Source organism: Aspergillus pseudoviridinutans (assembly GCF_018340605.1).
Source record: "Aspergillus pseudoviridinutans IFM 55266 DNA, scaffold_8, whole genome shotgun sequence".
NCBI classification, from domain to species: domain Eukaryota; kingdom Fungi; phylum Ascomycota; class Eurotiomycetes; order Eurotiales; family Aspergillaceae; genus Aspergillus; species Aspergillus pseudoviridinutans.
In genome coordinates, this window is record NW_025091288.1 from 1,471,205 (window position 1) to 1,493,857 (window position 22,653).

General features: G+C 48.8%; 8 protein-coding genes across 8 annotated transcripts; all 8 read right to left on the minus strand.

Moving 5' to 3' along the window:
- Nucleotides 1-28: 28 nt before the first annotated feature.
- Asppvi_010592 (uncharacterized protein) lies at nucleotides 29-1,923 on the minus strand (the record flags this gene model as incomplete). Its single annotated transcript, XM_043306431.1, has 4 exons — nucleotides 29-318; nucleotides 408-950; nucleotides 1,003-1,342; nucleotides 1,453-1,923. The coding sequence occupies 4 exons, from the start codon at nucleotides 1,921-1,923 to the stop codon at nucleotides 29-31; spliced, it is 1,644 nt and encodes a 547-aa protein (XP_043162366.1).
- A 730-nt stretch (nucleotides 1,924-2,653) lies between these two features.
- On the minus strand, nucleotides 2,654-4,694 carry Asppvi_010593 (uncharacterized protein; the record flags this gene model as incomplete). Its single annotated transcript, XM_043306432.1, has 5 exons — nucleotides 2,654-3,786; nucleotides 3,851-4,063; nucleotides 4,185-4,228; nucleotides 4,301-4,547; nucleotides 4,598-4,694. 5 exons carry the CDS (start codon nucleotides 4,692-4,694, stop codon nucleotides 2,654-2,656), a joined length of 1,734 nt encoding a protein of 577 aa, XP_043162367.1.
- Nucleotides 4,695-6,109: 1,415 nt separating this feature from the next.
- Asppvi_010594 (RNA-binding protein) lies at nucleotides 6,110-7,548 on the minus strand (the record flags this gene model as incomplete). Its single annotated transcript, XM_043306433.1, has 4 exons — nucleotides 6,110-6,908; nucleotides 6,960-7,103; nucleotides 7,160-7,264; nucleotides 7,343-7,548. The coding sequence occupies 4 exons, from the start codon at nucleotides 7,546-7,548 to the stop codon at nucleotides 6,110-6,112; spliced, it is 1,254 nt and encodes a 417-aa protein (XP_043162368.1).
- Nucleotides 7,549-12,808: 5,260 nt separating this feature from the next.
- Asppvi_010595 (general transcription factor IIH subunit TFB6 family) lies at nucleotides 12,809-13,692 on the minus strand (the record flags this gene model as incomplete). The annotated part of the gene is made up of 2 exons (XM_043306434.1): nucleotides 12,809-13,302; nucleotides 13,359-13,692. 2 exons carry the CDS (start codon nucleotides 13,690-13,692, stop codon nucleotides 12,809-12,811), a joined length of 828 nt encoding a protein of 275 aa, XP_043162369.1.
- A 962-nt stretch (nucleotides 13,693-14,654) lies between these two features.
- Nucleotides 14,655-15,602, minus strand: Asppvi_010596 (putative ribosomal small subunit assembly protein; the record flags this gene model as incomplete). Its single annotated transcript, XM_043306435.1, has 1 exon — nucleotides 14,655-15,602. The coding sequence occupies one exon, from the start codon at nucleotides 15,600-15,602 to the stop codon at nucleotides 14,655-14,657; it is 948 nt and encodes a 315-aa protein (XP_043162370.1).
- Nucleotides 15,603-15,984: 382 nt separating this feature from the next.
- Nucleotides 15,985-17,501, minus strand: Asppvi_010597 (recombinase DMC1; the record flags this gene model as incomplete). The annotated part of the gene is made up of 9 exons (XM_043306436.1): nucleotides 15,985-16,052; nucleotides 16,100-16,262; nucleotides 16,313-16,335; nucleotides 16,400-16,827; nucleotides 16,878-16,981; nucleotides 17,047-17,142; nucleotides 17,210-17,250; nucleotides 17,301-17,355; nucleotides 17,463-17,501. 9 exons carry the CDS (start codon nucleotides 17,499-17,501, stop codon nucleotides 15,985-15,987), a joined length of 1,017 nt encoding a protein of 338 aa, XP_043162371.1.
- Nucleotides 17,502-18,474: 973 nt separating this feature from the next.
- On the minus strand, nucleotides 18,475-19,561 carry gisB (putative zinc knuckle nucleic acid binding protein; the record flags this gene model as incomplete). The annotated part of the gene is made up of 7 exons (XM_043306437.1): nucleotides 18,475-18,738; nucleotides 18,796-18,999; nucleotides 19,055-19,173; nucleotides 19,233-19,274; nucleotides 19,331-19,342; nucleotides 19,411-19,446; nucleotides 19,507-19,561. The coding sequence occupies 7 exons, from the start codon at nucleotides 19,559-19,561 to the stop codon at nucleotides 18,475-18,477; spliced, it is 732 nt and encodes a 243-aa protein (XP_043162372.1).
- A 1,272-nt stretch (nucleotides 19,562-20,833) lies between these two features.
- Nucleotides 20,834-22,503, minus strand: Asppvi_010599 (UDP-N-acetylglucosamine diphosphorylase; the record flags this gene model as incomplete). The annotated part of the gene is made up of 3 exons (XM_043306438.1): nucleotides 20,834-20,905; nucleotides 20,981-21,715; nucleotides 21,781-22,503. 3 exons carry the CDS (start codon nucleotides 22,501-22,503, stop codon nucleotides 20,834-20,836), a joined length of 1,530 nt encoding a protein of 509 aa, XP_043162373.1.
- Between the last annotated feature and the right edge of the window lie 150 nt (nucleotides 22,504-22,653).

The window sequence follows — 22,653 nt, forward strand, 5'->3', positions numbered from 1 at the left end:
AATCCACTCCGAAATGGAGATAATCCACTTAGCGGCTAATGCTCCCCCAGTTTCTGATCCTATCACTCTGTTTTGCTGCCTCATCTTCCAAGCGGGTATCTTCCCTCACCATCTCGATGAGATATGTAATCACCTTTTGGGCACAGGCCTCTTTGGCTTCGGACATGCTACCTTTGGACTCTCCGATCGGACTTGCACGACGCAGGAAGGGGTCATTGCCAAAATACGCAGCAGCCTTGTAATCGCCTTCCTTCCAATGGCCGTTATTTCTCTCAATCCGGAGTTCGGGGGTTTCTAGAGAGAGGAGTTGACATATTCCTGTCCCTCGAAAAGTCAGTACGAGGACAACCAGTAGTAGGAGGAGAAGGGAAAAGTGGATTGAAATTGCAATGACGATGAGACCTTACTCTGAAGCTTCCCTGTGCGTGTCTCCCCGCCTCTCTCCACTTCTGACTTGAGTTCCCCATAGCTGACGCTCCATCGCTTTTCTACGTTTTCCTCGCGCTCTTCAACTGGTACCAACCTAGCGTTGCCCGCCAAGGGTACAAGGTTGGCGTTGATGCTCTCAGAGCTGCTTTTGATCTCTCGCTTTTTGGATTGGCTTTTGTTGGCATGGTCCTCACCAAGCCTTTTGCGGGGGCCCTTTGAACTATCTTTCCCGTTGCTTATACCCGCTTCGACTGTTGCTCTGGGGACCACGACTAATAGGCCCTCGTCGAAATTTCGTAGCGCGGCCGCTCCGCTGATGCCGTCCGGCGGAAGCTGACCAAACGTCAGAAGCGCATACAGAGTCATTTGCGCAGCGGAGTTTCTTGAGTTCCACTCCTGAGTATAATGCTTGAGCACCCCAAAGCGTGAAAAGTTGGCTACTTGAGCCTCATGGCGACATTCTTCCTTGTGATTGTACTTGGTATATGTTGGTTCCGGCAAACCATTCTGAACGCAGTAATCTGTCAAATCAGGCCATTAGCTATCATCACAACGCGAGGATTTGTGAGATACCTTTCAAGATGTCGGTCCAATCCCACCCCGTCGCTAGAGGGCAGTCCATCGGCTCAGGTGGCACCCTCCAGGCGGAGTAGGGGTTCTGCAGCTTCTCTAGGGCCTTACGGGCCATAGCGCTTTTGGCTTGGAGGGGAGTATGGAAGGTATAGTCTGACTCAAAAGTTAACCCGTACAAAGTCAACTTGCCTTTCCAAAAGCCACGCTTTTTGCTAGAGTCACAATGAAACTTTGGAAGTAGAAGAGCCTGTATTGCCAGTACACCGAAGTAGTAAAGGACTTTGTCATTGCTAATGGTGGGTATATCGAGGGAGGCCAGGGGCAGGCACCTTTCCGGGCCCTGCATTGAATTTCCGTCAGTTTCGAAGCATTACTGATATTCTGATGGGATAGAGATGAAAAAGGTATCCTAAAGGATTCCTAGCTCTAGCTCGAGTGAAATAGGCTTACATTCTGAAGTTCAAATACCACGCATGCCCGCGATGCACTAGCTGCAACTGGCACAAGGCTCGTTACCCCCGACATTTCAGTCTTGTCAGGGGCGATGGCATCGGAAGCAAGTAGCCCGAGAGAATTGGACTGCTCTTGTTCTCCTCGTACCACAACAGCTGAAGCCGCAAGCGCTCCTTCTGCGACGGTACGAGGAGCATTTTCGGCTGCATCTAACTCCATCTTGCAATCAGAACTAGTTGGATTAGTCTTCTCAGAGACGTCAGAAGCATGAACCCCAGAAGGTGGAGCATTCAACAGGCCAGCTGAACTTGAGGCCCACTGAGAAAACCCTCCACAAGCCTGAGGGTGACGGAAAGTGAAACCAATCTGATGACTAGGTCCAGATTGATTGCTGGCTTGGTGAGGCGTACTGGAAGGAAACGAGGTGACGCCAAAGGCGAGACGATTGTTCTTCTCAGGGGAATCCATGCCGAATGATGATTCATTGGGATGAGAAAAGAGGGGGATATGATATGGAGCAGAAGGAGAGAGACAAACACAAGATGGGGTGGACTGTAAGCATGCCGGGTGAGTAAACAAACAGAAGGAGTAAATGTGTGAATACGCAGAAGGCACCTGCAACTAATGTGACGGCAGCAGAGGTCATGCAGGTGATCTCTGCCATCTCACCTCAGGTTCCTGCTGTTTTTACATTCCTGCCTTATCAGCTAATGCACTGCATCTAGCAGTAGTAGAACAGCTGTGTGGGCTCTATGGGGAACTTGATGATGCAAACTCAGAAGGGAACAGGATGATGAGCTGATTGGGACACGAATCAATCTTTGTCTGGATTGTTCTAGGAGCGCATGGATCTCCTCTAGGTAACTGTTTAGAGTACAGTCCTTTGCCTTACAGACCATAAGTATATGGTAATTGTATCTACTATGGAACTTTTGATGAAAGCTGGGCTGACCAACTGAGCATAATAAACGCCTTTCTCTGATGGAAGGCCCATCAATAATCGCCTCTCTACAACACCAGTCAACCATGTCGTCAATAATAATATAGTTAGAAGCATATATAACAATCAATGAGTGCGGATTCTTCGGAAAGCATGGGGCCGCAAACGTAGCAGTCATAGCAATTCAAGCAACTCTCGAAGGATACATCAACCCTCAGCCGCTATTGACACTTACGAGCATCATGTTGGTGGCCCGACTTAGTCAATCTCAACTGTATCAGCAGCCGTGTCGATAATCTGAACTTTTGCATCCAGAAAGTCATCAAAGCCTGCGTTTTGACTATGATCTTCGACCACGGTCAAGTTCTTGGACGGACTGAGGAGCAGCGTCTCCTTTTCTGCAATGAGACTCACACCTCCACGAGCAGAACCCGTGGTGGAACGGCGTCGTCTGGACTCGATGGGTGTCTCGAAATTTCCACTTGTGCGCACGGTGAGTTTGGTAGGTGTACGGTCGACCTTGTCATTATCCCGGCGTGGTGTCTCGCTAGAGGCCTCATTCTCCTTGTTATCCGAAGCGTTTCCCTCCTTCCTGCTCCTGATCTGTGTAGTTGGACTAACGTGCAGCTTGCAAGTTGCTGTAGCTTCCAGCAATCCCTCCGCAGGGAGGTTGGATTTGACGCTGGAACCAGAGACGCTTCTGGATCCTGGCTGCGAAAGCTCCTTCAGAATCGATGGGCGCCTTGCAGTCTTGACACAAGACGATGAACGCTCTTCGGCAGCAGCAGAAAGCTTAGGAGCCACAGTAGGTAGTGCTGATGGCGTATTCTTGGGTGCTTGAGAATTGTAGGCTAGAGGCTTTGGCGGACTGACTCCCTCGAAAAGTTGAGAATACGTTTCCTCATCAATAGGAGCAACAATGCTTGGCTGCTTGCTATGCTCGTAACTTATACCCGTCATGCTGGATATAGCGCGGCTGCTGGATGAACTGGAAATATAATCGGGCATACACACGTCCTCCCAAGATGGTCTTGCCCCTCGATGGCGTGCAGCGCGGTCAAGGATGTGTGGATCGATGAAAGGGTCCGCCATGAGAGGTTCTTGAGTAGGCTGGTATGTCCAAGTTGTTTCCCTGTCGCTATTTTGCCATTGAGGCGGGGGAGGTGGTGGATAATTTCTATACGGCCAAGCTGTATAAGCCGCTGGGTTACTGACTCGGTTGCTGTTGGCTACCGCGCTTCGATTCTCATGTCGAGTGGGCGAGTGGGCGTGAAGGTCCTCTTCTTGCTTTGCACCGCTCATAACGCTTCCAGCATTGTATTTGAACACGCGCTGCCCACGGGACCACATGCCAGAATTAGGCCAGGCAATGTTAGAGCACTCTAAGACTTCTGCTCTGTGATCAGCCGAGATCACTAGGTTAGAGGGAAGAGAAATCAGTCAGAAAGTACTTACGCAGAGGCGCATGCTGGAAGGAAAACGCAATTACATCCTTGACTCTCTCGAACGGAGGGTTGCGATTTGGCCGAGCGAATCCTTCAGCTATAACCACTCTGATCCTGCCATGCAAGTCTCCAGCTTCCCAATGTCTTTGTTCTAGAATCTCTTGGTGGAAGGGTGGGAATCGAAGGTAGTCCTGATCTCCGTTCTTATCAACATCTTCAAAGCCTGTCAGAGTAATCTTAGAAGAGGATGAGGAAGGGATTCCTACGAGAACTGAGCTCTGGATAGAAAGGACAAGCAATTAGTCATCTTGCAATGTGTATAAGGTACGAGAAGCCCAAGTTACCTATAATGTGCGGCCAGTTAGTTCGCTGCCCGAAAACACTTCCTCTATCACGCATTTTAGATCGGTTTAGCACATTTTTTGAGCTTAAATGGGTTGTATCAGGTGAATGGACTTACGAAACACATAACCCATCAATGAAGATCCGAATCTCGAAGAGCAAGGCATCGTCTGGTTGCATCAAACTCTCCATTAGAAGGCTGGGACGAGGTTTGTCCCAGCTATGAACCGAGACTCGGAACGGGGTATTCTGAGCCAAGCTCGGGATGAAAGTGGTGAGGACTGGCAGTTGGACTACAGAAGCTCGCGGCATGAAGTAAGAGCCAGGATTGACGATGGCAGCGCTGTTGATATACGGAGTCTCCACTGTAGTGGCATGAGCGAGGGATGTACTTGCTGGCTGGATTGGCACCAACCTTCCTCTTGGGTCACGAAACATTGTGTCCTGAACTCCTGAATCGGCACCTTGGAGCTCTCAGGGAAGAGCAGCACATCCCAGTTCTCGTATCGCATCCTGAACTTATGCGGTTTCGAGTCTCGGGAAAAGTGAGAGCTGACTCATGAAGCTGGGTTTTGTAGAGAATACTGAAGTAAATGAAAGCACATGCACGTGCAGGCCAAGGACAAAAAGAGAAGTCCTGAGTAGCTGACCTCGAAGACGATAGTCAATGGAGGCAGACGTGAAGGTGAAGACAAAATCACGCGATATTTAGGTACCAATGGGTGCTCCTGCTCTAATAAGCAACTATAGAATTTCCTAAATCGGAAGGACGGCGTGGAAAGAGGCCAACTGACAACACTCTGGACCGAGACACTTGCGCCCTTATTTCTTGCGATGAAACATGATATAGGAGAAAGTCTGGGACTGTGATAAGGCGTAGTGAGAGGGATAAAGCAGCAATAAGCGTATTGAAGGCTATCTATTTCGATATTCCGATTTGTGAAGAGGCAGCTACACATAAACTCAACGAGCTAGTCACTAAAGGGGGAATCATCCGTGAAGGGCAGACAAACGATAGGAGAGTAACGCCACAAGCGGATGAATATCGAAGCAACAGAAGGCCTCTCCAAGAGTTGCAAAGAACCAGAAAAGTTACGAACGCTTGCATATACTTGGAACGCCCAGAGACTGCTCGCACTCGCGCAACAGAGCGCCGCAAACCCTTTAACAATGATGCAATTGAGCCACCGAGCGAGCTTCATAGGCACGCCACGATCGACAAACGACGAATCCTCCGTAGGGCCTACAATGGAACGACGATGAACTGCCTGTGTAAAGCACCCGGCTTCATGGTCAAAATAGACCTCTTGTGCACAAAAGGAAGGGTTAAATGAGTGGGAAAAAAATTGACCTTCCATGAAACCTAAATTGAAGAAACAGGAGGGCAAACAAGGGTGTTGTACAGGCCATCTGTCTAGCAAAAAGCATGGCGTAGCATCCTCATAGCGGAATACGATTGAACTTGATTGCTTCATGAGAAAGACATGAGAGATGAACTTTTCGCAGAATGCCTGCCCGAAGAGTATAGGAGACAGGAGGAAAGACGAAAAAGAGCAAGGGTGAAAGCGCGTAAACAATTTGAATTGCTGTTACATGAGCAACGTAACCTAGGGGCCGGATATGACGAGAATAGACGGGGACATCGGGGCATGGGTGAGCAACAAGAGAAACAAGAAAGGGGTAATGGCATGATGAAGAACATTGAGATAGGTTTAAATAGAAAGAGCTCAATCTTGCGGTGAATAAAGCGCTCATACGAGATCAAACGAGTAGCACAGGAGAGAATGCTCATCAAGAGCTATAGAGGGGAGCCTTCGCAGTAATAAATAGCAAACGTGTTATGACACAAAAGACCCATCGTTGGAATGACGCAAAACTCCTGCAGGTGCTTCAGAATAACGAACGCTTTTTACTGTACAAGTCTTCGTTAATCAAACTGAGCTTCATCAGATGATCGAGGGGCTTCAGAAGTATTATTGAGACTACCAACCTTCATAGGCGCGAAACCACCGTACTGGTGAGCTGGGGGCATGCCCATAGAGGGGTACATCGGAGGCGGGGGAGGAGCAGGGCGGTAAGGGCTGCCAGCGGGGCCGGAGTTGTTCTGAGAGCGACCCCAGCTGAGACGCACACGGGAGTTACCGATGGGGTATCCCTGCATCTGGTTGATGGCCATCTCCGCGGCGTGACGCTGAACGAACTGAACGAAGCCGCAACCCTTTCCAGGAGGGATCTTGACGTAGGTGATCTCGCCGAATCCCTGGAAGAAAGAGCGGAGTTCATCCTCGGTGACATAACCAGAGAGTCCACCGACGAAGACGGTTGTGTTGTTAGGGTCAGTGAACTGGTTCATAGGCTGAGGAGCACCGTAGAATCCCATGGGAGGAGCGCCCATTGGGGGATACATGCCAGCGGGACCAGGCATGCCCATGGCTCCGGGAACAACACCAGGACCCTTGTTCTTAGGAGTGGCGGTGGAGATGCGCATGGGGCGGTTGCCGCAGTAAACGCCCTGCATCTCGGTCAAAGCACGCTGCTGGTCGTTCTCGTCGGAGAAGCGAACGAAACCATAGCCACGAGACATGCCGCTGATGGGATCGGTCATGATCTTGGCGGACTTGCAGGACGGGAATCGGTTCTGGAACAGGGAAACAAGGACGTATTCGTTGACTTCAGGGCCGAGATCACCAACAAAGATGGAGTACTCGGGACCACGGTCGTCACGGCTGCACATGTTAATCTCCGTTAGACCCAGGTTCACATTGTACATTACTCACCTTCTATCAGCAAGACCGCCGCCAGTGGCCCAGTTCAGCTTGAACACGCGGTTGGTGTTGGGCATGGGGGTCCCGTTCAGAGAGAGGGCCTTGGCAGCAGCGGCAGGGGAAGCGAAGTCGACGAAGCAATATCCCGCATTGCTCCTACTACCAACATTAGGATCGCCTTCAAGAGAGGAAAAAGTTTCCCATAAACTCACCCAGAAAACTTGTCACGGATCATCTTGACATTGACCTGCTCGCCCATCTGGAACCACAGGTTGCGGATGAAGTTCTCATCGATCCAAGGCTCAAGCTCGCCCATCCTGAACCGTGGTCAGCAAAAAAAAGGCACACAACTTTTCGAATATGCGCATAAGCGCGATGATCAAGGCCAAGCGTACCAGAGAGTGGTCTTTCCGTCATTGCCTTGCTGAGCCACAGGAGCAGCCGAGGGCTCGCCAGGGGCAGGGCCCTGGAAAGAGCCAGTGGTGGGGTCAGCCTGGCCGGTCATGGTGGTATCCGCAGTTGCTGGAGCGCCTGGAGCAGCAGCAGCAGCGTCGGCTGACGGGTGCTGGTTTTGGAAAGAGTCAAAGTTTTGGAAAGACATGTTGACTAATCTCCGATGTTCGTAAAGATAGGAATCACGTTAACGTTATCTGGAAACATAGCCATTAGTACCAATGGAAAACGCGTAAATAGCTTCCATCGAATGTGATGATGGTGTGAGGGCGCAGAAGCGGCAGGAAGGTCGAGTTGGCGACTTCACGTACCTCGAAACTGAAGTTCAAAGCACAAAATCTTTCTATCCCGAAAACGGCTCGTTCAACCGAAGATTCGTTGGGAGTCGTTAAGGAGAGAACAGCGTACGCTCGTTTATACTCGAAAGAAAACTAATTCGCTCCCTGTCACGAATACACAAGTAGTGGTTAGTAAAATGAGGATTTAGAAGCCGAGATAGAATTGACGCAATGACGTATAATGCTTCAGAAAATCACAACAGGAGTGCGATTGAGCCAATAATTTGACGAGCGCCTTCAAAGTGAGGCAGGAGATCGCAGAATTCGAGAAACGAGCGCCGAGTGACTGAATTTGAAGTATAGCGTGAGGGAGATACCGGCGACCGATTCCCAAAGCATGTCATACAATGTTGAGGCACGAATCCCCGTTATTCAACTCAGCGCAGCGCTCTTCACTGATTCACTAACGCCAAGACGAAAATTGCAGCGACTGAAGCTCCAAAAAGGGACGGAAAAGTCGGAATGCTGATTTGCTAAGCGAAGCGACCGAAAGGAAACCGACTGAGTATTGTGAAGCATGAAGTAGCGTCTCCGCCAGGTTGCGGCCGCTTTCGTCAACGTTGGTTCAAGTCCGCTCCGGTTGCGACCGTCCCCGCCAATTCAGACAGAAGGTATTCCGTCGGACCAAAAGCCATAACAATGGATTGTATATTTGACAAAGACGAAGATACGATCGAAAGACGTTATGTTATGGGTTGGTCCGACTGTCCGACATGTATCGGGCTCCTCTCTGTCGAGGCGAAAGAATAATCGGTTTTGCGCGGGTGGTGGGCGGCGCCAACAGACACTCTTAGACGAACCTCGTGACCCCCGCGCGGTATTCAAGAGTGACGGCGAGGGAATTGAGCCGTGACAATGTAGACCACAGAGCAGAAAGTCTGGACTTCAAAGGTGCACAACCGCTTCTGAACAGTAGGGATGGTATATGAGAGGGAAGAGGGCACGATAGGGACCGTGCGGGGCGATGTAATGCGCAAAGAAAACTCAATATGGCTTACCAGGTATATCAAATAGAAGCGCCTTTAAACTTGACTTCTTTTCGCAGAGGCAAAAAAGAAAATAAGATATGCGATCGATTGGCGCGGCGCGAAGGCGAGACTACTCGTTAAGACAACGACGAGACGCGAGACACCAAGGACGATGAAGACCGGCGAAGTGGAGAAGTAAAAGTGAAGAAAAAAGTGAAAAAGGCACAAGAAGAGGTAACAGAACTATCCGCAAACCGACTCCGTCTTTTCCGACAAGAACAAGAAACAGGAGAAGGAAGGAGAGGGATTACGAAGAAAAGAGAAGAGGAGGGGTAGAATAGTCAGATATTCTTCTTCAGACGATGAAGGAGGGGAGAAGAGGGAAAAGAAGAGGGAAAGGGAAAATTGGGAAGAATTCCTGGAGATAATAATTACAACCAACCAACCAACCTAACGCAGGCAGGTAGGGCAGACCCGAACAGCAGACGCAAAGAATAGCTTACTTAGACGAACGGACAAACGAAACAAGATTCAAAGAATAATAATTAGGTATAGCTAGTAAGGTAATAATAATACCCTACCTTACAGGTTTGACCACCATGACAGGATGCCTGGGGAGAGAATTGGAAAGAGATGAGGGGCGCATCATCTTACAGTACCAATAATGCCAGGTGTGGGACAGCATTTTGCCGAATCTTTTTCTCTCTTTCTTTTAAAACTGACAATACTGAAAAATAATTATAAAAAAAAAGGGAGGGATCATCATTCTAAATTACGATGCTATTTTCCTAGTAGTGGCATCTATTTTGCAACCTAGGCGCCTCGTCTTTGTCTTTGTTAACCACTCAATGCCAAGGTAGATAGGGTTTGTGCTCAGGCGTTCAGGCTTTCAAGCGTAATAATGTAGATACCTGCCCAGGATAGTTCTAGCCTCCTAAGGTCATTACCTATAGGGCCCTGCCGCCCTAGGTTGTAGGTATCTATCTAGGTAGCAGGTACCATCTAGCGCACTTCGTAGATCTGGATTTCATGGTGGGATCGCGGCCTTACCGGGATTTACCACAAAGTCGGTTTCATATGGCGTAAAGTGCATACCGAAATTCAGGTACCTACCTCACTCCGACGGTCCGACCACTAGGTACTATCTCCCTCAGGCCCTGTATCATGATGCCTAATACTCTTCTACTCCGTAGATGGGTAGTTCGGCTATGCGACAGTATATCTTGGGAAGCAAGGACACATTCAGATCAGAACGAAAAGTTCTATTGATGGTTCATTCCACAATATCTGTGGTCAAGATATCGGCCAGTAATCTTTGGTTCAGGTAAACTGCTATATAATCCGTTAGGTACACTAATAGTGTCGACGTCGTTGATTGAATCTGGATTGGGCAGCTTGAGGAGGGTTGTTTAGTCTACACATTAAATTCTCCAGCTCAAGGCTCAGGGAACTCAAGACGGCCTGCTGGCTTGGAGTAGTCCATCCGGGCTGTAGATGAAGACCAAGCGGCGATGTTGAATATCATCTACAATTGAGACACTCGTCCTTACCTTATTTCACTTCAAGTTGTAACCAGTCCTGTACAGTAATATTACAGACTGGTCGAGATTTAAGGTAATAATATTAATAATGCTGCTGCACAGAATCTGCAAGGATCTGAACCGATGCACATGCAGTTTGGGACTAAGGAACCCCAAAAGGTTTTATCTCATCTTGTTCTTGCACTCTGACTCGTCGAGGTCCCATCCGCGTCCATGGATCTTATCGTCATAAGTGTTGGTTTTTATGGCTCCGCCTCTGTCGGTCATTCGAACTGGTTGAGAACCTGAGGAAATTTTGCAGATCGGTTAGATACCGTTCACAGCCACAGCAGTCATGGCTTGGGATTAAATTTCCTCGACTCCGCCCACAGCGTAGAAGCGGAAAGGTGGACTCAGCTTAGAACTGTAGGTACCAATCAGTGTCAAAGATTCTTATGTCCCTGTACTGTGTACAAGTCAGTCACGGCTGAATATCTTTAGGCTCTAAGAACTCGAGGACAAGGAATGTGGCCACTTACCAAACTCTTTCAGCCATGAGTTTCTGGACAGGGCCGATACCCGAAGAGAGAGAAATGAGGTCTTTGAAGTTTGGAAGGCTGAAAAAGGACCCACTTTTATGCCCCAGAGCCATGGTCGATGGCTTCATATTTATGTGTACAGCACCTGTGTGTCAATACATACACAGTATATTAAGAAGCAAGGTAAATCCATTGATAACTGTAGTTCCTACCAAGAGGCACAGGCACAGTAGTGTCTAAGCGAACAACAGGGCCCTATCCATGAGACCTGACATTAGGTATCTTTGAGATACTTACTGTACACTTTTCAGGTGCAACCTACGTGAAAAAAGAGAGGGAAGGAAGCCAGCTGAACTCCACCAGCAACCACATCCATGAAATAATTGGAGACTTTGGTATGATTGTATCATTGGCTGGAGCCTGCAGTCCGACGCTGCCTTACTTAAGCTACCTGAACAGTAAAATTTCGGTATGCGTTCTGGTTTCCTTGTACGGCCTAGCCTTCTGGGCACTGTAAGGTACGTGTCCAGCCAAAGAAGCAGAGATTGGCGTTCTTTGGAGTTACAGATTTCAGCCTCATGAGTTTCCAGCACAAGGATTCATAGTCCTGCATATTTATACTCCACAATTGATATTAGTAGTAACAAATCCCAAAGCTGTGTCATAATTCGGTTCTTTAACATTCGAGAAGCCTTCTCAATTCTTACTTCGTTGCACGCGTACGCGACGCGACCCGTGTCATTTTAGGATTGACACGTACGCGATGGCCTCTTCAGCTTTTGATTGAACACCACAAATATCAATGTCACGTAGCAGTAGGGACTTGAGCATGAGTAAGGGATATTACACAAGCACAGCGTTCGGCTTCGAATTCCGTTCAAACTGTAGTGGACGCATGACATCCCTGCTTCTAAGATTGTCGTCCTTGCATACTGTACCGACCACTACCTGACTGAGCCGTGAGCATCACTCCGTACGGAAGGCTGAGTTTGATGCTCAGAGAATGTCCATGATATAGCTTATTTTTCCATTCTCGATAGAAAAAATCAATTCTGAAGTCACCTTTCACGTTGAACATCCTTTTCCAAGGCCACAATCTGCGTTAAATAACTCGTACTAAGTCTGTAGATAGTGGGTGGAATACCAATCTCGGACCCCAGGATGCAAGGCCCCTTGCAGATATTTCGACCCTCAACTCATGCAAATGCCCACCTGGTCTTGGATGCCTCTGTCCGAAAACCCTAGATATGCGTTCCATACCAACCTGCCTAAGGTACACATGGAACATCACTATGTATTGTCATAATTTAAGCTGCCTCAGGTTGCTTCTTGGACGCCCTGCCGACTGGTCACAGCTTCAAAGTATTTTGTCTACATACCATACGAACTCAGACTCCATCTTTCATCCGACAGATCATCCCTCCGAAGCGCATTTATAATGTAATAATCGAGCCATGGAACGGATACTACAATGTTGCGCCAACAAGCCGACACTTGATCGGTCATCACACCACCCAACACGGATACCAAGAAAGATAGAATATACTGATGGGATTTGAAATATCAACCTCGAGTACTCTTTGCTCCAGGGACAGTCGTATATACTCTCATAACAGCTAGAATCTTTGAAACGGTTTATAGAAGTGGTCCTTCTGCTTTCTCAACCAACCATACTGAAACGTTCAAATCTCGCTTTGTTCACGAAGTGGGGAGTGTCTTGTCCAGTCTCCTAGATAACTCTTTTCGTTGCTGGCACCAGCTCCGGCAAGTTTTGAGACGCGATTTCCTCGAATTATGGGAGAACAGCGGTAGCGACTGAGCTAAGAGAAGGAAGAAAGACGACTGCGCCGGCTTGTGTCAATATCGAGCGTTGTTTAGCGTAGATTATCAGAATCAAAGAGTACATTCCCAAAAACGAACTGTGTACTATTCAATCGAGCACTCACAGGGCCAGAAGACCCCAGGTTGAATTGGACATATTGAGACCAGTCTACTAATTTGAATTCTGTCTAGAGAAGCGAAGTGCAATATCTTTCAATTCACCTATGCTTCTTTCGACTCACCAGCTGCAAAATTACTATCGCAGAACTCGCCCGCTTTCCCCAATTCATCCCCGAGCAGCTCAATTGTCCTCTCGTAGACCTTGGCAGTTTCCATCTCCCACCTCCCAATACTTTCGTACTCTTCTGTACCATAAGCATCATCCTCATCCTCATCTTCATCATCACTCGAGTTCTCCTCGTCGTCCTCCCCCGATTTGAACTTGTCATTCTCCCTGGCTTCCACAACAGCAACCCGACATGTCTCTGCAATACTCTTGATCCGCACTTTCTCCGTCATGGAGACGAGGTTCCGGTTATTTTCAAACCCAGAAAGCGGAGCCCCGGACTCAACATCTTCCCCAAGCAGCAGAGAAGTAAAGACCGAGTCCAGCTTTCTCAATAAGCGGAAAGTCGGCTTTGGCGAGAACGGAAAATCTGGGAGGTACGAGTTGACCAATACCGCCAGAGATATCATGTACGGTATTTGCAGCGATGCTGGGAAACGGTCAGTGGAAAATTCGTTTTATTCGATCATTTCGCCAAAGACATACGTGTTCCGCTAACCCAGAGAACATCAATGAGTCCTTCGATATCCTTCGCTACTTCCTGGAAGCTCTCGTAGCCTCTTTCCGGGTCTTGCTGGGACTGGTCGTCGTATGTGCTGCTGAACTTCTTGGCGTGCCGCCGATTGATTTTCAAAAGTTGTGTGTCAATATGATTGATGACGGTCGTCTCTTTCATCGACCCTGCCTTGAGGGGATGTGACCTTGGCTTTGGGAGCACCGGAGTCGCTGTTGCGCTCCACACAGATGACGGTACAGGAGATGGAATAGATGGCTGCATGAAGCCCCCGGCCCCAGGGCCATTAGCTGCGGTTGATGCCATTGATGATGATGTGACGGAGAGACTTGAGTAGGCTATAATAACACTCCAACACTCGCCGATAGTTTATATTGAATGCTGCAGTTCTGAATAATGGTAGGCTCAAGGTGCAAGCTTCAATATATGTCCTCGTTCCTTGGGGCTGATATTCCACTCAACCACCTATATGATTCAACCGGAAATACGATACGCCACTCTCATTATATCTCATTTAATTGGATGGTCCGTAGCTTACAAGTGAAAGCACGTAGCTGGCGATAATGCTTCACACACCTTCATCGGTCATATGATGTTGGGTTGAAGATGTCATTGCCAAGCCTTTCTGTTCAACTGGTCTGTGCGCAACGCCCATGTGGCTGGCTTACCATGTCTACATGGGATGAGAATGACGGCAGGGTCTTGAGTCGCTCGGTCTCAAAACAAGGGTGGATAGGTATCTATAGTAAGACTTGTATAGGAGCAAGGATGAACCAAGCCCAGTACGAAATAATCTTCAACAATCGCCGGCATGGCGGATCTAAAGTTCCGCGTTGTATTTCTTCTCGAACGTCCTAAGGTATCGAATATTTACCAGAAAAGCCTCAAGAATGTATACGTCTATTCGGATAAAATGCGTTAGCATAGTGTGATGGATGTGCCGAGGAACAAGCGCAATATGGAGAAAAGACTCCATTCTTCAGAGGTGAGAAGATTTCATTTATCGCTGGATTTTGAAGGCATTGCATGACATCCAAATGAGTCTTGCTACTCTGGCCCCAGCGTGCTCATCATTGAATTGGGCAAGCGGAAAATGAAAGAATAGGAGAAGGATTGACTCACATGTACTCAACAACCTTCAGTCCTTTACCCTCTCTATCTTGTGAAAGAAAACTTTTCGGATCCAACCGTCCTAAACGCCATGCTAAACGAGATATTTTGTTGAACATATTGAACAGGGGACATCACTCAGGCTGCAGAGTAGTCAGTCAAAAGGTACCAGAGTACGAGCGAGGGCAATGACTCACCCTAATCTTCCCCTTGCGTCTCTTTAATTCTTCCAATTTCTTCCGGTCCTCATCAAACCTCTTCAGCAACTGGTTCTGTCTCTCCTTCCTCTTCTCACGCGACTGGAACCGGTAGAAGTCCTCCAGACCCTCCTGCTTCTTCTTCTGCTTCTCAACCAGTGCTCGAGCCTCTTCTTCATGCGCAATAGACGTAAGCTTCGGCCCACTCGTGACAGTAATGAACCCATCCTCGTCCGGCTCCTGAGCTCTGCGAGTCTCCTCACGCTTACGAGCCTCCGCAACCTGCGTAAACACAGTCATGAAGTCGTTCACCGTGCGAAGCAGGTCAGCCCGATCCGGGTAGCAGGCTTGACTGTGGTTGAGATACCGCTGGAGCCCCAGCGGAGGTAATCTATCCTCGACGCCTTCTCCCCAAACAATCTTCGCGCCCTTCTTTGCGGCTTTGGTCGCAGCTTTCAGACTGGCTTCCATGCTCGACTTGTCCGCGAAGACTACTACGGCGTGAGCACCGCTCTTTTGCAATTCTCGGTCCCATGTTGATGGTAACGCAATGTCGTCGAGTTGGTCCTGCAGTTCGTCTACCGTAACCCTCTTCCGCTTCCTACTTTTCGAGACGCTTCCCTGTGTAATGGCCACGGAACCTTTCTTCGTCGGGACTCCCTCGAAAGAAACTTTTTCGACTCGACCCGCGGAGAGCTGTGTACCGAACAAGTGGCGCAGATGTAGCTCGGTTGTGTCTATCGGCACATTGACGACAAAAAGAGAACGGGGAGAATCGGCATCGGGGATGCGAGGCTCGTGAGGCCGGAGGTAGAGGTAATGTGTTGCAGGCTTTGGAAACGCTCGTGATTCGGGGAGTTGAACAGGCAGGATTGCGTAACCTGCTATTTCAAGAGACTGCTTCTTCATTTTGGCAGTCTGATAAAGATGGGCGACCGGATGTCGCTATGAACGAAATAATTGCGCGGCGAAGAAATACCTTCTCTTTGGTTACTGAGAAGTTTTGCTCTAGCGGAAAATTAGAATAATTTTTGGAAGGCGGAGACTAGGCGGAGTATCACAGGATCGACAACCCATAACTAAGGTACATGGTAGATCCACTCGAACAAATAGACATCTCATAATAATATAACATCTGATCTTATACATCTTTAAACTCCCGAAATAAACAATATTTTTAACAAGCTTCTGTCTTCCATCTCACTTGCCGCTCTCCCTCGCCGGGGGCGTTATTCCGTATTGTACTCGTATGCTCTTTTCTCCTCTGCATGGAGACCACCACTCTCAGATTTTAGACCTTGTCCGGATCATTAATACCACCGTTGGTAATCACATAAGTCGCCTCTCGCTCAGGGCAGTCTTTAGACGGTCAGGCCAGCTCTGTTAAAGCGTTGGCAGAGACAAACCTGGAGAGTCCTGTATCTTTGCCACACGTTCTTCACCACGACCCTTCCGAAGAAGGACTCGTGTTGTGGATGCATGCGCAAGGACATGACCACCAACAGGCTTACGGCCGTCAGCTCCCGCAAATAGAGCGCTGGCACCGGGGTCGCTTTGGACTTGGTTTGTCTACAGATTGATGTGAGACTTAGTTCGCTGCAAAGAGGAAGTAAACATACCATCAAGACACAGACGTTGAACTCTGAGAGAGAACACGTCTGGGTTAGTTCTGTAAAGTATCATGAAGGGCATTGACGACTACAAACCTTCAGCCATATGTGCAAGTCGCATCAAGAACTGGTTCAGCTTTTGCTGACGATCCGCGAGTTCTCCTCGTCCGCAGTAATCCACTCGGAAGCAGTTCATGATACTGTCAATTATTAGCAATCTGTACTCGCCTCCAGCGAATTCTCTGCTCAAAGTATTGAGTAGTTCCAGCTGATGCTCGCTGTTCAGAGCTCGAGCGTAAGAAATATTTTCCTGAGCAGAATCGGGGTCGACGCCAAATCTGTCTGCGATCTGAGCAATGCGCTCTGGTCTGAAGGTGCCTTCAGTGTCGATATAGGCGACCTTACCATCTGCACCACCCATCTCCTTAGGAAGCTGGGCGACGACAGACATTGTGTGAGACAGTTGCGTTTTACCGCAACGGAATTCTCCAAAGACTTCACTGATACTCATGCTCTGGAAACCACTAGGGAGAAGTCAGAGAGGTGCAAGTCCKGTACAATCCCGGTAACTTACCCTCCGAGAATTGAATCAAACTGCTTGCTTCCCGTTGAGATCTTGACCACTCGCTTGCGTTGATGACTTAACTCCATAGCAGTTATGAAACCCGATGCAGCTGGCTAAGCAATGTGAGACGAGCTTCTCACTGTATCTGTCAGTGCAGACGTTTTATGGTAGTCCTTACCAAGCATTTCTGTATAGCCTCCTTGATCTTCTCAACCTTGACCTCGCTGAAACCCTTTATCTTAAGAAGCGTCTTCCGGGTGGCACAGTGAACCGACTATGAAGAGAGTGAGTTCATATGAGGACATCACGACAGCATAGACGAAGCAAATGGGGTGCATTACAGCAACAGTATAGAAACCATTTGCCTTGAGCTTAGTGATATCTGCAGCGCCAATACCTTCAAGCACAGTCAGCTCAAATGGAAATGTGAACCGGTGGGATAAGGTGTACCATGAGCCTGAATGCTGTCGATATCGACGATGAAGGCCTGGAATGACTAAGAGTTAACCGTCTGTTGAGACCTTGCACATCGGTCGCATATAACGCGACCTGGTATTTCTGCAAGCAAGACAGGAAAAGGGAAGAAGACTCTACATCATCGTTAAACTCATCCCCTGATTCCGATTCAGGCATGATGACCTATCAAGTGCTCGTAATGGCTACTTAGGAGAAGATAACGATAAGATGAAAACAGGAACAATATATAGTAGGATCAGCTGAAGTCCAGAGTAGAAGAGATCTGGTACAGGACTGGGAGGAAGCAGAAGACGCGAGGTAGACCGGTCGTCACGGGTTTTGACCGTAACAGGAAACGGGGCTACAAGACCAGAACAAACTCAACACAGAGCAGCCAGGTCTCAAGTAGTAATAATGATGAAGAAAAGATGAGCAGGGCTCGGAGCAAACCATCCTGAAGACTTGAGGCTGCAGTGGGAGTGGAAGAGTCGTCCAAGGCCAACTGGGAGTAAAACGTGGTCGTACAGGCGTAGTATAGGCAGGAAGAGCAGCACTTTCATGAAGTTTCATCTGTTTGATGGATTTTGGTTTTTTTTCCTTCTTTCGGCTATCCATCAGGATAAGCATAAGAGAGGCAGTAAGTACGAGCAGATGAGGTCGCCACACCACGCCAGGGACCTTGTCTTTCACAATCTTCAGCACATTAAAAAATAGTCCGTACCGTCTTGTCAACCCTTCTTATACATATCAACACGCTCACTCCGGTCCACCAATGTCTCTCCTGCGCTCAATTAAACTTTCGCCTCGCCTCGTCTCCTTCTTTCCTTGCCGCACCACATGATTCAAATGAGAAAGATACCCGGGGAGAACAATAGACGCCAATCATGAGAACCTTGAGCCATGTGTAGGATCCAAGTCATCAGGAACCTAGGGACATCGTGAAACTTTTGTTCGTCGTATACATAATAGTGATAAAAAAGGCCGGTGCTGAGAAACCTGAAATCGGGGGCATAATATATGCAATGGAAGAAACGTGAGAGGAAAAAAAGGAGATATCAAGACCGAGTTCCGCAAAACCCTAATACAAAAAGGAGGAGTAGAAATGGGCTTCCCTTAAAGCGGGATTCGTAAACGAGATAAAGATGGTCGTTTAAGCGACAGCGGCGGTGGGAGCAGGGGCCGGAACAGGAGCAGCTTCGGCGCTGGCCTCAGCGGCGGCAGTTGTAGCGGCAGGAGCGGGGGCAGCGGCAGCGGCAGCAGGAGCAGTAGCCGACTCAGCAGGCTGCTGGTTAGCAGCCTCGTTGGTAGGGCAATCGCGAGAGATATGGCCGGCCTGAGAGCACTTGTAGCAGACCTTGCCAGCAGAGCTCAGGGGACCACCGTTGGGGGCGGTGCAGTCACGGGAGATGTGACCCTTCAGAGTGTCAGCTAACGCCTTGGTCAAAGAGATCATGCATGTGACAGCACTTACAAGCTTGCCGCAAGCATAGCACTTCATAGCGTGAGCTTGGCAGTCACGAGCGAAGTGGTTGGGACCGCCGCACTTGTAGCAAGTAGCGGCACGAGGGTAACCACCATATCCACCGCGGAATCCACCGTTAAATCCCCCGCGAGGAGCACCGGCACCACGACCGGCACCAGAAGCAGGAGCGGGGCAGTTGCGCTGGAGCACCATCTAAATCAGCCGAATTCAAAAGGTAGAAGAGAGAGTATGGTCGACAGCGACGTACAGCGAGATGGCCGGGTTGGTTGCAGTTGTAGCAGCGGCCGTTAGCTCCACTGTTGAGACGCAAAGTAGGACAATCGGCCTGAACGTGGCCTAGTCCCTGGCAGTTGTAGCACTGCTTGGCTATTACCAATGAGTCAACATCCTTGCGCTTTTCAAAGCCTGAGATTGGACGATCTTACTCTCGGTAGTACGAGGACGCGGGCAGCTGCTGGACTCATGTCCTATGGTTTGGGATCAGACAAATGCTTCGGGGGCAGGTAGCACGCAAGGTACATACCAGGTTGCTTGCCTAAATGACGGGAATTGACACATTAGCAAGGTATTCTGAAAACGCCCTCCTTAATTCAAAGCACTTACAGTTGTAGCAGAGACGCTCGGACGAGGAGCAGACCTCTACGTCAGTCAGCGACAGTCGTCCTAGTCCAAAATTCTTCCCTCCGGCTTTGCACTAACCAGCATAGTGACCAATGTTGCCACACTTGTAGCAGGCACGACGAGACAGCAACATCTTTCCGGTAGTTTAAGCTATATAATGAATCTTCCGTCAGCTCCGCTGATGCCGTTTTGCAGAAACTCCGCTGCTGATGGCGTCTTTTGCGCATTGATAGTGTCCGTGTATGATGCATAGCATTTCGAAGCTTCCAAGACAATCTCAAACTTTATCGTAAACAAAGTGCAGTGTATGCTGTCGGACCAACTCATCGTTGTCCAATCTCTCAATATGGGATTGGCAAGTCAACGACAATGCGACACTCTCCTCCGAAGGGAACATAAGCAGCGACGAGCCAGTCCACGCACGCCAAACAAGGACCGGGTCGCGAAGACAATTTATTTTAGTAGACTCACTCTTCAGAAACCGACGATCTTCAATCTCCTTCTCAATAGGTCTATTTTGGCTGTCAGCTTGAGAACCTTGGAGGATGCGCAGAGCTTCCAACAGCCCACTATTCTCTCGACTCGAAAAAGTGGGCTGACAAAGAAAAAGCGACCAACACCGAAAGAGACACACACAAAAAAGGTTCAACTTACAATGAAGCTCAACTGAATCCTCACAGCACTCCAAGCCCTCCAAACCACAAGAGGAACGAAAAGAAAGATGGAAAGAACCTTATATTCCCTGATAATGCACAAAGAGAGGTAAAAAAAAGGTAGTTACTGAATTGAATCAAGCGATTTAGCCAAGCAAGACAGCGACTATGCTCTTTTCGCAGGGCTTTTTCTTCTCAGGGCAAAACATGAAAAGCTTTAGCTCCCGGGCTTTCCCGTATTGCGTAAGGTTGCAAACTCCCCAGATTGCGCACGGCCTGAGGCACACGTTCCTGATGCTCTGCCTAGCCAACGCTAGATAGAGCTTCTCTGCGCTTTTATATGGAGAAATACAAGTATATATTTTGGGTTGTCTTTTGTTAATATTGAGAGGAATACGTCGCGGATACGTCTGTCAGAGTAAAGTAACTACTTGTATTTATTTTCGGTTAAGGATTTTGAGATTACACAGCTGTTAGCTGATGTGCTCCATTCCTGGGGGATTAATCGTGATGCACAGTAGACTAGGGACATTCTCGTAATGCAATATGTGATATCGGCTAATGGAAACTGGGAAGGGATGCAAATCTCTAGGTAAGAAGCTCCTCAGCTGCGGTCAGTGATCCAGCATACCGGATAGCGTGACCGCATACGAGCGAGCGGCTTCGGTTGTGTATGACATACTGATGCAAATGACGAAGATATACCTATCAATAATCTGACAGGAACTGATACCAAGAACATCATGACTCTTTTATTCTTCTTTCTCAATGAAAGCTGGTGCTTTGATCTCGCGCCCTTTCAGGAATTCAAGACCCTCTCCGCCCTATAGAAATTTGCCCTAATCAGCGCAAGGATTCTTCAAAGTGACTGGAAATGAAGGGGGAAGGGAGGAACTCACATAGCTGATCAACGGAGATACTTCAACACCAACGGCATCGCCCTCAGTAATGACAACACCCCCCGCCTTCTCAATCCAGCGCTGTCCCTGGCTCATAATATCCCGCTTGCTGGTGTCGGGGTCATCCTCACCAGTGCCTTTCGCGTTCTTCAATGGCGAGAACTCATCCTCACGACGAACCTCGATGCAAGCGAACTTTTCCAAGGGAATCATGGGAAAGACATCGAAGACAAACTGCTCCAGCTTGATACCATTGGGCTTCTCCGGCTTGAAGAACTCGCCAGTATCCTCCTTGATGCAAGGAATCTTCTTTCTAGCAACATGGTGAGGCAGTTTGTGTGCCCAAGTTTCGATTGACTCGAAGAATTTAAAGGAGTAGTAGTGGTTGACGATGTTAGCGGCACGGAACTTGAGCACGTCAGGCTGTTTGGGATCCTTGGCCTCCGCCGTCTCCTTGTCGATCTCAGAGTACTCGACCACATCAGGCTTGCCGTTCTTCTGCAGGATCAGACCGACCGACTCCGTGGCATTGCGCTTCCGGACCACCTTCGTAGCGACATCAACCTGTTTCGATGCGGCAAAACCAATGAACACAGGATCTGCCACCTTCACAAGGCAGTTATCGACACAGTAGGTGTGAATATGCTCAATACCCCGCTTGCGCATATCCTCTCGCACACCGGATGTAAGAAGGGCCTGGTAGATACCACCGTTTCCATCAGGAGCAACAGCGACCTATATTTTCCCTGTCAGAAACCAAAAATCGCAGCAAACCTTTAGTATGCGACTGTGAAACGTACTTTGAACTTGCTCTCCATCAAGATCTTACCCTCGTTGGAGATGCATGGCAAAACACCTTGCTCAAAGATGATGACATCGCTCTTGTTCAATCCAAAGTATTTGTGCTGTTCGAAGAACTCCTCCGTGGGCTTGCGGGTAGGTCCACTTGTCATGACATACCAAGGGATGACAGCCTCCTTGCCTGAAACCTTCTGAGCAAGTAGCTGGAGCTTAGCGATCCTCTCCGCCTGGATCTGGAAAAGCGACTTGTGACTAGGAAGCCCGATGTCGAAGCAGCCCTTCGGCGCGGAGCTTCCCAGACGGGTTCCCTGTCCACCTGCCATCAGGACGACCGCAACCTTGTTACCCGCCACAAGTTTGAGCCCCTCCTCATACCATTGTTCGATATCCTTGGGATCTGAGTCGAGAATCGATGCAGTGGCGACGTCCGGCAGAGGTTCCAGCGAAGCCGGCCCATCTTCGGCTTTGGGAGGGTTCAGAGCCTTATCGGCGAGTTCATTAATTCGGGTAGGGTCGAAGTTCGATAGCTGGTGAAAGAGCTGGGACTTTTCGACAGTTTGTAATTCATCAACGAATGCGACGACATGTCCTTGGCCTGCATCAGTGTACTTTTGTCTAAGCTGCTGGAACTCTTCAGCGGATGGTTCACGGGGAGCGTTCTCTGGATGACCATGGAATCTCTCCATGAAGTTGGAGACCGTCTCTTTGATAGCTGCGGCCATACTGATGATTTGATTAAATCCTCAAAGGGTATCAGATGAAGGGGTATGTTGAGAAGGAGAAGTAAAAGGAGAGAAAGAGAGGAGGGTCTGTTTCGAGGAGAGTGCGGGGCGTAGGTGAAACTTGAGCTGAAGCTTGGGAAGTTCGGTCTT